We start from the raw sequence: 15717 nt of genomic DNA on the forward strand, positions 1-15717 counted from the left end.
CTGAGACACACAACACAGCTCATGTAACTCCGCCCCCTCCGGCGGCCATCTTGGAGGTCCTCAGCTCTGTGAACAGCTGACTGTGTTTCTGTCTCAGCAGAACTGAACAGACGGTTCATTTCTGTCTGTTTCTGACTGAACTGATCATTTCATCACTGATCCATCTGATTGATTTAGTGCAGTGGTTCTCAATCTTTTTCATATCATGGACCCCTAATGTAGTCCACATCAGGGCCACGGACCCCCATTTGATGAGATTTTTTCTCTCGGACCCAAATCTGAGAATATTTTTATTGTTAGATATGACTTTGTCCAGAACTCCATGACTGTCTTTATTGTAGGTAGAGAGATAACAGAGAAACTATGATCAAAAAAGTCATTCTTCACATTCTATAATTGTTCTTGTAAATGAAATAGTTTAACAATTCATCAATTTGCTGGGGACCCCTGGGATGCCCTCAAGGACCCCTGGTGGTCCCCAGACCCCAAGTTGAGAACCACTGATTTAGTGTTTAGATAATGTCAGCTTGTTAGCTAGCTAACCATAGCATCTGGTCAGCTAACCATCACTGTCTTGTTGTTAACACATCTGATTAGCACACAAGCTAACATAGCTAGTAGCAGCTAGCGTTAGCATGTTAGCATGGGCATAAGAACCATTCTGTCCTACAAAGGTAAATACTAGTAACACTTTTTGTGTTTTTCAAAGGTCAAATGTCATACCTAACTTTAGATTTCAGTTTAGATTTTTTTTTTTTTTAATTAGACCCATGACTGCTGCTAAACACTATAGGCTGCTGTTCACTTCTCTACCAAGACTACTTTTGTCAGGTCAGTTCATGATGATGAAGTTAAGTCATTTTTCTCAGTTTCATTTTCTGAGTTTCAAGTCACTGTTCCTCACCCACCTGTCCAGGTAAAGCCCCTCGGTTCTTGTCCTGCTCCAGCAGGTAGGAGGCGTATCCCATGTTGTCGCTGCTCACCATCTGATTGGTGGTCTTCATACTGACGGCATGGACAGCGAACCAGCTGGCAGGAGGCGGGGTTAATAATAATTGGTAGGGTTAGACCATTGTAATGAGTCACATGACTTGGACTCGAGTCACAGTTTTAATAGCTTGAGACTTGACTTGATGCATGAAGAGAAGACTTGAGACTCGACTTGACTTGGGTTCTGGTGACTTGGGACTTGACTCTGACTTGTACTCTGATGACTTGAAAAGGTTTCTAAAGTCTTGACTTGAGATCTTGTGTTTGTGTAAATGACTTAGATTGAAAGTGATGAGATTTGTTCCAGCAGACGACTGAATTTAAATTCTGTTTTCTGAATTTGTATGGAATGATTGAATTTATTGAAGTTGAAACTGATTATAGAAATCAAACTCATGATGCTCTTACCGAGTTTTTATCCTATTAAAACCATATTGCATTGAAAAGTCCTAGATATTTAGTTTCCTTTAAGATATTAAATTGATACTGGACTCTTGATTTGTTCTGACTTGACTTGCTGTTCTACATTTAGACTTGAGACTTGACTTGAGACTTGGACTTGACTTGGACTTGAGCCTCGAGACTCGAGACTGACTTGGGACTGGAGCAGAGTTGACTTGCTCACACCTCTGGAGGTTCCTCTCTTTTCTTTTGTAAAGTGTGTTGCACTGCATGTCTTTGTCTGAAATGCGCTCTGTAAATAAAGTTTATTTTTATCACAGGAGGATATTGTGTGTTTGTACCTGAGCATGCCGATCCCATCTCCGTCCAGATCAGTGAACTTCAGCACCACCACCTGCTTGTCTGTGTTGGACTTATACCTGGAGAGATCAATATCAATACTAATCAATAATAATAAGTGCTTTATACCTGGGGAGGAGACCAATATCAATGCTTATCAATAACTGGATTAATTAAATATCAATAATAATTTCACAATCTCTCCTCTCCTCTCCTCTCCTCTCCCTCCTCTCCTCTTCTCTTCTCTTCTCTCCTCTCCTCTCCTCCTCTCCTCTCTCCTCTCTCCTCTCTCCTCTCTCCTCTCCTCTCCTCTCCTTTCCTCACCTCCTTCTCTCCTCCTCTCCTCTCCTCTCCTCTCCTCTCCTCTCCTCTCCTCTCCTCTCCTCTCCTCTCCTCTCCTCCTTTCCTCACCTCCTTCTCTCCTCCTCTGGATTGTTCTGGTAGGAGTGAGGACTTCTGTTCAGGCTGCTGTCTTCCAGATTTCCTCTGTTCATGTAGATCCGGCCCGGCCTCATGTTACGATGGGCTATGTCTATACTCTGGAAACAAATACAGTTTTATTACTATGGCTTAAGGTCACGATGGGCTATGTCTATACTCTGGAAACAAATACAGGTTTACTACTATGGCTTAAGGTCACGATGGGCTATGTCTATACTCTGGAAACAAATACAGTTCTACTACTATGGCTTAAGGTCACGATGGGCTATGTCTATACTCTGGAAGCAAATACAGTTTTACTACTATGGCTTAAGGTCACGATGGGCTATGTCTATACAAACAAGAAGAGGCAAAATAGGAAACTGCTTCTTCCTCTCCAGAATAAAACTTTAAGCCAATAGCTATCGTTCTCTGGGGTTCCGTTAGGCCCCGCCTCCTGTCAATCACAGTGTTAGGCCCCGCCTCCTGTCAATCATCCCAGACAAGCCAACAGACAAACCAGAGCCAGACTCTTCCTCCAGCTACAGTCTGGAACATGAGACAGAAAGTAAAGCTAGAGTGTAAATCTGAGTCCTAACATGAAGGTGGTTAGTCCTCAGAAATACAGTAACACACACACACACACTCACACACACTCACACACACACTCACACACACACACACACACACACACACACACCCTGACGATGCCGTCCACCAGTGGCTGTATGGAGGCCTTGATGTAGCCCTTGCTGCTGATCATGAACAGTGTGTATTGGAAATATCCGGCCGGTCCGGCGTGTGTGTGCGTCCCGCTCAGAACCACGTTGTCATGGCGATACAGGTTCCCATACTTCACCTGCAGCGCCTGGAGAACCTACACACACACACACACACACACACACACACACACACACACACAGTTGAGACAATTGTAATTTTAAACCAGCGTTAAAAATAAAATTTAAAATGAGTGAAGCTTGAAATCTGGACTCAAATTCTTCGATGTGTGTGTGTGTCCCTGCCTGTGTGTGTGTGTGTGTGTGTGTGTGTGTGTGTGTGTGTCTCCACCTCCAGTCGCAGCCGCTGTGACATCATTCCTATGTCAGCGGTGACGAAGACGAGTCTCCGCCTGCCGTCGTCGATGATGAAGGCTCGGCTGAACAGGCGGGTGTGAAGCCCTGCTGCCGTCTGCTGCGGGTTCGCATAACCCATCTGAACACACACACACACACACACACACACACACACACACACACACACACACACACACACACACACACACACACACAAAGCAGGTTAGGTACTTTTACACGTTGTCAGAACAACAGTAATCTCCCAGTGATCAGAGAGAAACATCCTCACTGCTGAGTTAAATCAATCAGACAGACAGGAGAAAACCATGATTTACCAGAGGGGGGGACTCGAGTCACATGACTAGGACTCGAGTCACATGACTTGGACTCGAGTCACATGACTTGGACTCGAGTCACATGACTTGGACTCGAGTCACAGTTTTAATAGCTTGAGACTTGACTTGATGCATGAAGAGAAGACTTGAGACTGGACTTGACTTGGGTTCTGGTGACTTGGGACTTGACTCTGACTTGTACTCTGATGACTTGAAAAGGTTTCTAAAGTCTTGACTTGAGATCTTGTGTTTGTGTAAATGACTTAGATTGAAAGTGATGAGATTTGTTCCAGCAGACGACTGAATTTAAATTCTGTTTTCTGAATTTGTATGGAATGATTGAATTTATTGAAGTTGAAACTGATTATAGAAATCAAACTCATGATGCTCTTACCGAGTTTTTATCCTATTAAAACCATATTGCATTGAAAAGTCCTAGATATTTAGTTTTCTTTAAGATATTAAATTGATACTGGACTCTTGATTTGTTCTGACTTGACTTGAGACTCGAGTGAAGTTGACTTGGTCTCACCTCTGTTATTTACTATTAATTTATATGAAATTGTTGTATATTTTCACCTTAAAGCTCCACTCAGAAATATTTGAAGTGATTTCTGACTGCAGACTGAGAATCTGACAGTTTCATATCTCAGATTTCAGACCATAAAGATTATCAGTGGAGACTCCAAACACACCCAGTCAGACCTCACTGCTGAGAATAACACACACACACACACACACACACACACACACACACACACACACACACACACACACACACACCGGTCAAAGGAACTTTCCCAAGACAAAAATATGTTTCTTTCCTGTAATGTAGTTTAGACTTTGGAGTTTGATTCCCTGCAGCTCAAAAGGAAAGCATGGTGTGTGTGTGTGTGTGTGTGTGTGTGTGTGTGTGTTCTGCCTGAGACCTCATAAGCCGACAGTAAAGGTCTTCACTAAGCTGCTGTTCAGTTCCAGGATGGAGAAAGAAACGTTCAACCAATATGAGTTTCTTTTCTAAATCTTTGTATTAAACCTGCTGATAGCTGATATTTTTAGCTGATATTCTACATCAAATGTGACTGTTTTCATGCCAAAAAATTCCCAGTTTTCAGAGTTTCCTCCTCTCATCAGGGTGAAAAGCCTCTGAAACATTTAGAGCATCATGGGAGACACTGAACCCAGACTGATGAGAGTCTTTGGGACACAACAGGCTGCTGTGGGAAACAACTTTCAGCCACTAAATTAATTAAAACCAGAATCAAACAGCTGATAAACGAGCAGGTAAATCTGTGTTTCAGAGTTCCTGCTCATGTCACGACTCTTCATGAGATCACGTTGCACCAAAAGCACTTGAATGCACCACAGTGTCTGAACCTGGGAGCAGGAGTTTTTTTTACGAGGAGACCCTGAAGGCAGCACGGCTCTGTGGAGCTGTGCAGTGTGTGTGTGTGTGGGTACCGACCAGAGGGATCTCAGCAGGGGGCCCGGTGCAGTCGGCCCGGCCCAGGCCGACCAGATAGGGGTCCTGCTGGGGCGGCGGACTGGGAGGACCGGTGGGTCCTGGGCTGGGAGGACCGGTGGGTCCTGGACTGGGAGGACCGGTGGGTCCTGGATCTGAGGGGAGGAGAGGAGTGTCGTCATTTCAGGCTTTCACATTCTATCCAGATCCAGATTTTTTTCTCCTGTAGTGAAGCTGAGTGGGAGTTTTGGATCCTGCTGTTAAACCGGATGAAGTAAAGTCAGCAGAAATTACATATGATGAAGTTTTTACATATTTTAACACTTTACTGAATTATTAAAACCTATTTTTCTAACACCATGGTGTGGATGTGGTTCTCATAAAATGCTGAATGCTGAACTCAACTGACAAAGTAAAGCAGAAACAGTCAGTATTAGTATCAGGATTTAACATCATTTTACTCTTCTATTCATTTTCACATTAGACTGAAAGGGGGCGGGGCCACAATCCCTTATATGGGCTGAGAAATGATGTCACAGTTGAGACAATTGTAATTTTAAACCAGCATTAAAAATAAAACTTTAAATGTGTGAAGCTTGAAATCTGGACTCAAAATTCTTCGATGCTCTGTGTTTTACATGCATCTACTGTGTGTGTGTGTGTGTGTGTGTGTGTGTGTGTCCCTGCCTGTGTGTGTGTGTGTGTGTGTGTGTGTGTCCCTGCCTGTGTGTGTGTTGGGCAGCCAGGTTGCCATCAGTGTGAGCAGCGTCACACACACCGCCGTCATGATGAGGAAGAGAACGGCGAGCGTCACCTCCAGAGCCGAAACACCACAACACACCTTCCTCCTGCCCGCCATGCTGCACACACACACACACACACACACACACACACACACACACACACACACACACACACACACACACACACACACACACGGGGGTAAAACCATGTCGTAGTTAATCACACTTCCCTTCCAGATGATAATAAAAGCACTAATAACTATATTTATCAGCTCTTTAAAATTCTTTACTTTCATTCTTTACAAACACATTTTTGTAGCTTTTGAGGGAAAAGGCTTCGGTTTCAACACTGTGTTCTTATAGTGAAGTTACAGAACTACATTTCCCATGAAGCCTCTCTTCACCGTATTTATTTATTCAGTAGTTTATTAGACAGGAACAGTCCCTAGCTGGGCTTTTAAATAGACTGCAATGATCTAAAATGTCTTGTATAGCACTGGTTCCCAACCTGAGTTTAAAGTCACAATTCTGACTTTTTTCTCAGAATTATGAGATTAAAGTCAGAACTCAAATAAATTTTTCACGTGGCCCTAATCCTCTTCCGTACTTCTTGGTTTTAAGGAGTGTAAGAAACTTAAAAAAATATATATATACAGTATATCTCAGCATTTCATTAATTTCTGTGAAGAAAAGAACTAAATGTAGTTGTTATTTTTAAAGTTTAGATATTTTTTTAAGATATAAAGGAGGATAAGAGCCTGAACACATGAAGCTGTATTCACTCTGCTGAACAGCCTCGTCCTGCTTTAGAAAAGTTAAAACAACCAGAGAGCCTCAGGGAGAAGGAAACACTGAATCTGTCTGAAATAAGCATAATAAGTATGTATGATAGTTAAAAATAAATAATACAGAGAATTGTATAAAACGTTCCTAAAAATATCAGGAAAACTAATCTCTGATGCAATATTCACATAATCTGCTCAATATTCGTTTTACACAAACTTCCTGCAGTTATTGTGTTCACTATTTGGGTTAACTGTAAAGTTATCAGTTGTTCTGTGCTGTTATTGTTATGCATTGAATATAATATGAAATATCCATAAAATATGTCACTTCGTCAGGGCTCGTCTGTTTACTCAGTGATAGGATAGACAGCTCCCTGAAGGAAAAAGGTTGGGAAACACTGCTGTATAGGATAATACAAAGGACAGACTTTTAAAAATACCCGACATTACACATCATCACTACACAACAACACACAGTGCACACAACAAACAAGAGGTTCAGAAGTGCACAATCCAACCAACTACTACATCTACACAGTGATCAGACATGAGACAATATAAAGAAAACAAGTGAGTAGAAGCCTCGTTAGATTTCAGACAGTTTTTGACTTCTGAGTTAAACGTTAGTACAGAGCGAAGACTTCAGCTGTTTAAATGGAGACCGACACTTGAGACAGAGCGTGTTCAGGCTGAGGAGCTTATTAACGCAAAAAAATTTGTTTTTGTTTTTTTTGCAGCGTCTCAAACATGCTTCGACTTTCTATAACTTTATTTTTACATGAACGTGAACCATCAAAACAAAACAAATCTCCCTGTCACTGTATCCGACATGATGGACTCTGTCTGTCTCTTCTTCTGTGGTGTTCAGACCAGTTCAGAACACACGAAGAAGCAGCTGAATGTGAGCATCAGTCCAGACTTCATTTAGTTCTGCTAGGCTTTCTGTCTCCTTCTACCCATAATCCCTTGTGTTTCGGGGTGGCGGTGACACCGGAGGTCAAAGGTCACTGTTCACCTGGACAAACCAACTGAGTTCAGACGTAAAAAGAATTAGAATCAGAATGAAGACGAAGAAGAAGAAGGACTCACCTTCAGCTGCTGAGGATCAGAGAGAGAGTGAAGCCAGGTGTGTGTGTGTGTGTGTGTGTGTGTGTGTGTGTGTGTGTGTGTGTGTGTGTGTTGAGAGAGGGAGGGCTGATCCAAGGTCTGCTTTACAGCTCAGATCAACACACTGATTGGACCAGAAGACAGCTGTTATATAACTGAGAGAGAGAGAGAGAGAGAGAGAGAGAGAGAGAGAGAGAGGGAGAGGAGAGAGAGAGAGAGAGAGAGAGAGAGAGAGAGAGAGAGAGAGAGAGAGAGAGAGAGAGAGAGAGAGAGAGAGAGAGAGAGAGGGAGAGAGAGAGGGAGAGAGAGAGAGAGAGAGAGAGAGAGAACACATACACACAATCACTATGTCTCTCTCTCTCACTCCAAAGGTCACCTGCAGTTCAGATAGATTATAGATTATAGATGATTGATTATAGATTACAGTTTGGATGATGGTTTTATTGTCATGGCTGATGATTAGAAAGCGTTCACACTGGATCTGGTTTGAGTTTCAGCTTCATGCTCCTGGATCCAGATCCATTCATTAGTTTAGTTTGTATCAGCTGGATGAAGAATAAAGAATAAATAGACTTCCTGAAGAAAAGAAACTGACTGATCCAGAGGACCTCTCGAGTCCCAAGTCAGTCTCGAGTCTTGAGGCACAAGTCTCAAGTCAAGTCTCAAGTCTAAATGTAGATTACCAAGTCAAGTCCAAGTCATTAAAGTCAAGTCTCAAGTCTAAATGTAGAACAGCAAGTCAAGCCAGAACAAATCAAGAGTCCAGTATCAATTTAATATCTTAAAGAAAACTAAATATCTAGGACTTTTCAATGCAATATGGTTTTAATAGGATAAAAACTTGGTAAGAGCATCATGAGTTTGATTTCTATAATCAGTTTCAACTTCAATAAATTCAATCATTCCATACAAATTCAGAAAACAGAATTTAAATTCAGTCGTCTGCTGGAACAAATCTCATCACTTTCAATCTGAGTCATTTACACAAACACAAGATCTCAAGTCAAGACTTTAGAAACCTTTTCAAGTCATCAGAGTACAAGTCAGAGTCAAGTCCCAAGTCACCAGAACCCAAGTCAAGTCCAGTCTCAAGTCTTCTCTTCATGCAGCAAGTCAAGTCTCAAGCTATTCAAACTGTGACTTGACTCCAGGTCATGTGACTCGAGTCCCCCCCCCCCTCTGCTCTGCTCTGATAACAGATGACTTGTTTTGTAAAAGGAGCCCAACACTGGAAACAGTCATGTATATAAACCACAGACTCATTAAAACTTGTACCAAATACTTTATTATTCATTATGTTGATTCATTGTCTCTCTCTGCGACACAAGCAGCAGCTCTCTGATTGGCTGGTTTACAACAGGACAACAGTGAGGTATTCCTTTAAGGAGAGAGCTGATTGGACCGCAGCTCCACAACAAGGAAGTAAATATCATTCAGAACCCATAAATGTGTCGGACGGAAAGGAAAATATATATATTCATGGCTGACTTTACACATCATGGAAGAAAAAAAAAGTTGTTTCACCATTAAAACATCAGAGGAACAAGACAGTGCTGATAACAGACTTTGATGCAGTTATGGATTGAAATTAAAGTATTGATCCACTGGAGAAATAATGTCAGAACTAACACAGTAACTATCAGCTTCCAGACACAAACTCTTTCCTTCCATCTCAGCCTGATCTCACACAAATACGTGAAATGAACACGACAAACTGCGTGTTGTAAGTGGCAGGTAAAGAGTTAAAGCTGAGTTTTCCCAGCATTGAAGCGGGTCCCTGAAGCAGACAGGACTAGTCTAGGGTGTTGTGGTCGGCTGCTGGATGGACCAGGAGCTTCACTTCAGTGTCCGAGACCCGAGTCCAGTTCCCAGCTTGGAGGAAGGAGATTTCTACTGGGAGTCACATTTTAATTTTTAGATAAAGTTTTTCTTATTTAACCGACTGAAGCCTTTCACCCACCTGAACCGAGTCGTTTTAGTGGTCTGACCGGAACCTGAACCCAGACCTCAACAGAACTGTTTTAGTGGTCTAACCGGAACCTTATCCCAAACCTGAACAGAGTTGTTTTAGTGGTCTAACTGGAACCTGAACCCAGACCTGAACCGAGTTGTTTTAGTGGTCTGACTGGAACCTGAACCCAGACCTGAACCGAGTTGTTTTAGTGGTCTAACCGGAACCTGAACCAAGTTGTTTTAGTCGTCTGACTGGAACCTGGACCGAGTTGTTTTAGTGGTCTAACCAGAACCTGAACCCAGACCTTAACCGAGTTGTTTTAGTCATCTGACCGGAACCTGAACCCAGACCTGAACCGAGTTGTTTTAGTAGTCTGACCGGAACCTGAACCCAGACCTGAACCAAGTTGTTTTAGTGGTCTAACCAGAACCTGAACCCAGACCTAACCCGAGTTGTTTTAGTGGTCTAACCGGAACCTTAACCCAGACCTTAACCGAGTTGTTTTAGTGGTCTAACCGGAACCTGAACCCAGACCTTAACCGAGTCGTTTTAGTGGTCTAACCGGAACCTGATCCCAAACCTGAACCGAGTTGTTTTAGTAGTCTAACCGGAACCTGAACCAAGTTGTTTTAGTCGTCTGACTGGAACCTGGACCGAGTTGTTTTAGTGGTCTAACCAGAACCTGAACCCAGACCTTAACCGAGTTGTTTTAGTCATCTGACCGGAACCTGATCCCAGACCTTAACCGAGTTGTTTTAGTGGTCTAACCGGAACCTGAACCCAGACCTGAACCGAGTTGTCTTAGTCGTCTGACCGGAACCTGAACCCAGACCTGAACAGAGTTGTTTTAGTGGTCTAACCGGAACCTGAACCCAGACCTTAACCGAGTCGTTTTAGTGGTCTAACCGGAACCTGAACCCAGACCTTAACCGAGTCGTTTTAGTGGTCTAACCGGAACCTGAACCCAGACCTTAACCGAGTCGTTTTAGTGGTCTAACCGGAACCTGAACCCAGACCTAACCCGAGTCGTTTTAGTGGTCTAACCGGAACCTGAACCCAGACCTGAACCGAGTCATTTTAGTGGTCTAACCGGAACTTTTAATTTTTGTCCACAGCAGCTAAATCTGCGTTTCAGAATTCATGTTCATTTCACGACTTGTTATGAGATCATGTTGTCTGAACTGAGGTGCATAAATGATGTCAGCCTCCTGGACTTACATCACTCAGTCCTCCAGGCCTATCCCACAATGCAACCCTCACCCAGCACTGACTCAGCTGTTTTGCTCTGAGCCAAGATGGCGACAGACAAGACGTCTGAGTGGAAGATGGGGAAGCGTGTGGTCTGCGTCTTCACCTCAAAGTGGATTGTGATTGGTTCTTTTGTCCTATCAGGTATGAGACTAAAACATGTTGATTGTAAATACGCATCACGAGGACAAAATAAAAACGATACGTTACAAATAAAACCACAAATCATGTTGCATTGTGGGATACAGACTGTTCTTCCTCTACATTGAAATGAAACAGATTCAGCACTGTCTGTCCTGCAGGCTGAGGATCAGACCAAACTGCAGTTATTTGGCATAAAGGCAAAACACACTCAACTTAAAAAAACAAACATAAATACATCACATCATACAGAAATGATTGAAAACAAAAAATGAGACTTTATAACTGCTAACAGGTTAAACTCTAATCCTCAGAAACGAATGAATCAATCCTGCACTGTGAAACAGACTGACTGTGTTTGGATATTTTTAGAAGTCTTGCTTATATCTCAGACCTGGATTTATATATATATATAAAAAAAAAAAACCTTATTACATTACAGTCATGATACACAGGAAAATAATGGTTCTTAACTGGTTCTTTAAAAGGCTGTGTGGTTCCACATCAGAAAGAACCATCACCTACTAAAGAACCACTTTATTTAGTGAATGTTTCTTCATGTTCCTCATATGGTTCTTTGGAAATTTGTGAATTTGTTTTACATTGAATCTCAGTTGGTCTGCCTCAGTGTCGCCCAGCTACACTGCCTCAGAGTTTCTGACCAAATGAACATTCAGAGTAAAAACCACTCAGCAGCTGATGTGCTTTCACCAAAATACTTCAAACAATTCAACTATAAAAACAAACAAAAGAACAATCACTGATGGGGCTTTAATACAGAACACAGTACAATCAGAACAATAAGGCACCGTCATTAAAGGGAAACAATTTGAATTTTAGTCATTTTTATTTACGGTGTGGGGGAAAGTTTCTGTTTTGTCACTTCAGCTAATGATGCTAACTGTTTATCTATTGGCTGAAGCGCTAACACAGCTAACCATGCTAACTGTTTATCTGTTTATGAAGCGCCAACACAGCTAACCATGCTAACTGTTTATCTGTTAGCTGAAGCGCCAACACAGCTAACCATGCTAACTGTTTATCTGTTAGCTGAAGCGCCAACACAGCTAACCATGCTAACTGTTAGCTGAAGCACCAACACAGCTAACCATGCTAACTGTTTATCTGTTTATGAAGCGCCAACACAGCTAACCATGCTAACTGTTTATCTGTTGGCTGAAGCGCCAACACAGCTAACCATGCTAACTGTTTATCTGTTAGCTGAAGCGCCAACACAGCTAACCATGCTAACTGTTAGCTGAAGCACCAACACAGCTAACCATGCTAACTGTTTATCTGTTTATGAAGCGCCAACACAGCTAACCATGCTAACTGTTTATCTGTTAGCTGAAGCGCCAACACAGCTAACCATGCTAACTGTTTATCTGTTAGCTGAAGCGCCAACACAGCTAACCATGCTAACTGTTAGCTGAAGCACCAACACAGCTAACCATGCTAACTGTTTATCTGTTTATGAAGCGCCAACACAGCTAACCATGCTAACTGTTTATCTGTTGGCTGAAGCGCCAACACAGCTAACCATGCTAACTGTTTATCTGTTAGCTGAAGCGCTAACACAGCTAACCGAAAACAGTTAGCATTTCTTTGCAAACCAGTCTAAAAGCCATTGGTTTCAGTGAGGAATGCTACCAAGGCTAGCAACCTGCTACCAAGACAATTAAAGAACAGCTGTAGAGACTTTTTCTCTATAATCTGATGGGCTTTTGGATAAAACAATGACTAAACTTCAAAGTGTAAAAGTTTCCCTTCTGTACTCCCACCTCCTTTCTCCTGTACATTACTATACTATATTACTATAAATCCAGCTGTAGAAATCTACAGCATGAGCTTAAAAATAGACACTAAATATTTTACTAGAAAACTGTTGTTTTTGTTAATCTTGGCAACAACTTGGTGCAGTAAAAATCTTTATAAAAATTTCAGTCAGTAAATTCAGTCATTACAAAACACAGAAAAAATACTGAAAATACTGAAGTTGATTCGATAGTGTTGATTAGCCCGGTTTCCAACACAGGGCTAAACAGAACTAGCTAGCTTTGTCGCTACTGATGTTCAATTTTCCACAGAAGTACGTTTCTATATATGAGTTTGGCTTCAAAATCGATACCATTTTGAAAAAGTGACGTCTACTGAGTGATTGACAGCACATTAAACCTAAAGATGGCACTCTGTTGTGGTCGACTACGTTACGACTTTAAAATGTTTAAGTTCAGTTTCCTCCTCTGTGCTTCTACAGCAGCAGCTTTAAAATAAACACTTCAGTTAGACGCTGAACTGATGTAAGAGTTTGGATTAATATTCACAAATGTCCTCAGGTTCACTGGCTCTGACCGGGTTGGCCAGGGACACAGTGAAAAGGCAACTTTTGTGGCAACATTGCCGTAGCCCTGTTGCTTTAATCCCATAGCAACATCTTGCTGTTTGAAAATATTTTTGACCCTGAGGCTCACTGTGCTGCCTGTTGCTGGGACTGTTGCCCAACTACATTGCCATAAAAATTGCCTTGTGTATTGCTGCATTGTTTAAATGTCTCATATTATTCATTTTTAATGATTGTGTTTTCTGTCTCAGGATCAGAATAAAGTTCTTCATGATGTTCTGCAGATAAATGTAGTTTAGTTCAAAGTTAAACTGAATGAATGTACACATGAGTCGTCACAATCCTGGCTCCTGATTGGCCGACAGCAGCGGCTCCTCTGATTCAAATGAGGTGAACCTGCTGAGTGGAGGCTTTCCAGTTCAGATGCTGCAAACTGGACCCTGATTGGACGGATTTCAGTCATTCTCTAGTGAGGGAGCCAATCAGGAGCGAGTCCAGCTGTGATGCGTTTCCTGGAGTTTGACTGAAACTGACTGGAGAAAAGGACGGAGGTTTGAAAACACAATAACTTTAAATTTAACCATCAAACTAAATCAAATTTTAACATTGTCTTCATTAAACATCTTTGCTTATATACAGTATGTGTATAAATAGAGGGAAAGTTGAATTCCTATAATATGGACCTTTAAGATCTACTGTATGAAACAGAGCAGCAGATGTAGAGAGCGCTGTGGCTGCTGGATGAAAACCTCATGATGAAACTTCAGACTGACGACCATAAATCCTGTAAATTATTCTGCAGTTTGGATGAGAACAACAACAACAACAACAACAACGCCACGTAAACTTTCAAGTCAAGTAACTGAGGAACAGAAAAGGCTGAAACTGGAGTCGGAGGGTTTGAGCTTCTCCTCCTTTCTGTTTTGACCTGAACGGAGATCCGAGGCTCTGGGTAGGAACCAAGCACAGCGGCAGTGTGTTTCCGGGGGACGGGACAGGCAGGCGGGTCAATGACAGTTCTGGCAAACTGTGGTTGGAGACGGCAGAAAACGCTCCGTCTGTCTAAAGTGATTTTTCCCACAGAAACAGATCCAGAATCAGCTTTGGACTGTAACTAACCACTGATGATAACTAACTAACTGATGATGTAATAACTTCTCAAAATGTGATAAAATAATCGCTCTAAATGCATCAAAGAGGTAATAAAAACCTGTTAATGTGATAATATGGTGGATACTGTAATAACATCACACTATTGCATTAATCATTTTTAACTTCTCAGAAAAATTATATTGACTAGTAATGTAATAACTTGTATGAATGAGAATACAATAACCCTAGTTATTACATTATTACATCAGTATTATTACTGAAAATGTAATAAACTGCTGGATAATGTAATAACATCATGTTATTTACCCAGCGATTATGACTTCACAAGTCATTATTTTTAGCTGATGATGTGATAATTATATTGACTAATAAACAAATACCATATTACATTCTTTTTATTAGTCAATATCAGTTGAAATGATACAGCCATAATCATTAATGTGATTAATGAACTGTAATATTGACGACTTTTTGTCAGGAATTTACCGTATATTTTCGTTTTTGTTGCCGTTTCTTTTTTTTGCTTATTTGATTATTATTATTGATATTATTGATATTGTTATTATTATTGATTATTTGATTGCTTATTCGATTTTCTCTTTTTCTTCCTTCATTTTTTGGTTACATCTTCCAAAATATCCATAAACATAAATGTAATAATGTGATGTTACGACATTATCCAGCAGGTTTTTATTACATTTTTATCTCATTTAAAGGGGAAGTTTTACTACATTTTGACTTTTTCGTGACATAATCCGGCAGTTATGACATCATCAGTTGTCCAGACTCATCCATCCATCCCTCCCTTCTTATTCTTCCTGTCTATTGATTATCAGTCTATCTGCTCATCCCTCCATCAGCTGATTCTTATTGATTATCAGTCTATTGGTTCTTCCCTCCATCCATCAGGCTCACTTATCGTCTTTTCCCAGTTCCCGGTCCGTCTCTCCATCCTCTCCCCTCCGCCGGTCGGCCGGTCAGCAGTCGCTCTCGGCCAGCCGGCTGTACGGCCGGCGGCGCCCCAGCAGCTGTTTCCATGGGAACGGGACGCGGTAGTGAGGCGGCACGACGCCCGGGACGCCCGACTCCAGGTAGAGGAAGAAACGAAACCACCAGACTCTGGAGAACAGGCTGCTCTGACCGGGCTGCTTCAACACCTGCACACACACACACACACACAGAGACACACACACACACACACACACAGAGACACACACACACACACACACAGAGACACACACACAGAGAGACACACACACAC

The 15717-nt window shown here is 41.8% G+C and overlaps 1 protein-coding gene across 1 annotated transcript in view; it reads right to left on the minus strand.

The window, feature by feature from the left end:
* The window catches only part of asah2 (N-acylsphingosine amidohydrolase 2), a gene marked incomplete at its 3' end in the record, with an annotated part of 15556 nt that extends 9673 nt beyond the window's left edge, over positions 1-5883 (minus strand). The window contains exons 1-7 of the mRNA XM_071514056.1: positions 5751-5883; positions 5028-5134; positions 3223-3366; positions 2852-3028; positions 2143-2270; positions 1734-1811; positions 909-1029 (exon numbers count right to left, since the gene is read on the minus strand). Of these exons, the coding sequence (XP_071370157.1) occupies positions 909-1029; positions 1734-1811; positions 2143-2270; positions 2852-3028; positions 3223-3366; positions 5028-5134; positions 5751-5883 (888 nt within the window). The remainder of the gene's footprint in view (positions 1-908; positions 1030-1733; positions 1812-2142; positions 2271-2851; positions 3029-3222; positions 3367-5027; positions 5135-5750) is intronic.
* Between the last annotated feature and the right edge of the window lie 9834 nt (positions 5884-15717).

The sequence above is a fragment of the Centroberyx affinis genome, unplaced genomic scaffold, assembly GCF_046629955.1.
Source record: "Centroberyx affinis isolate AG114_WGS23_722 - 3 ecotype Tasmania unplaced genomic scaffold, CSIRO-AGI_Caff_v1 ptg007904l_1, whole genome shotgun sequence".
NCBI lineage: Eukaryota > Metazoa > Chordata > Actinopteri > Beryciformes > Berycidae > Centroberyx > Centroberyx affinis.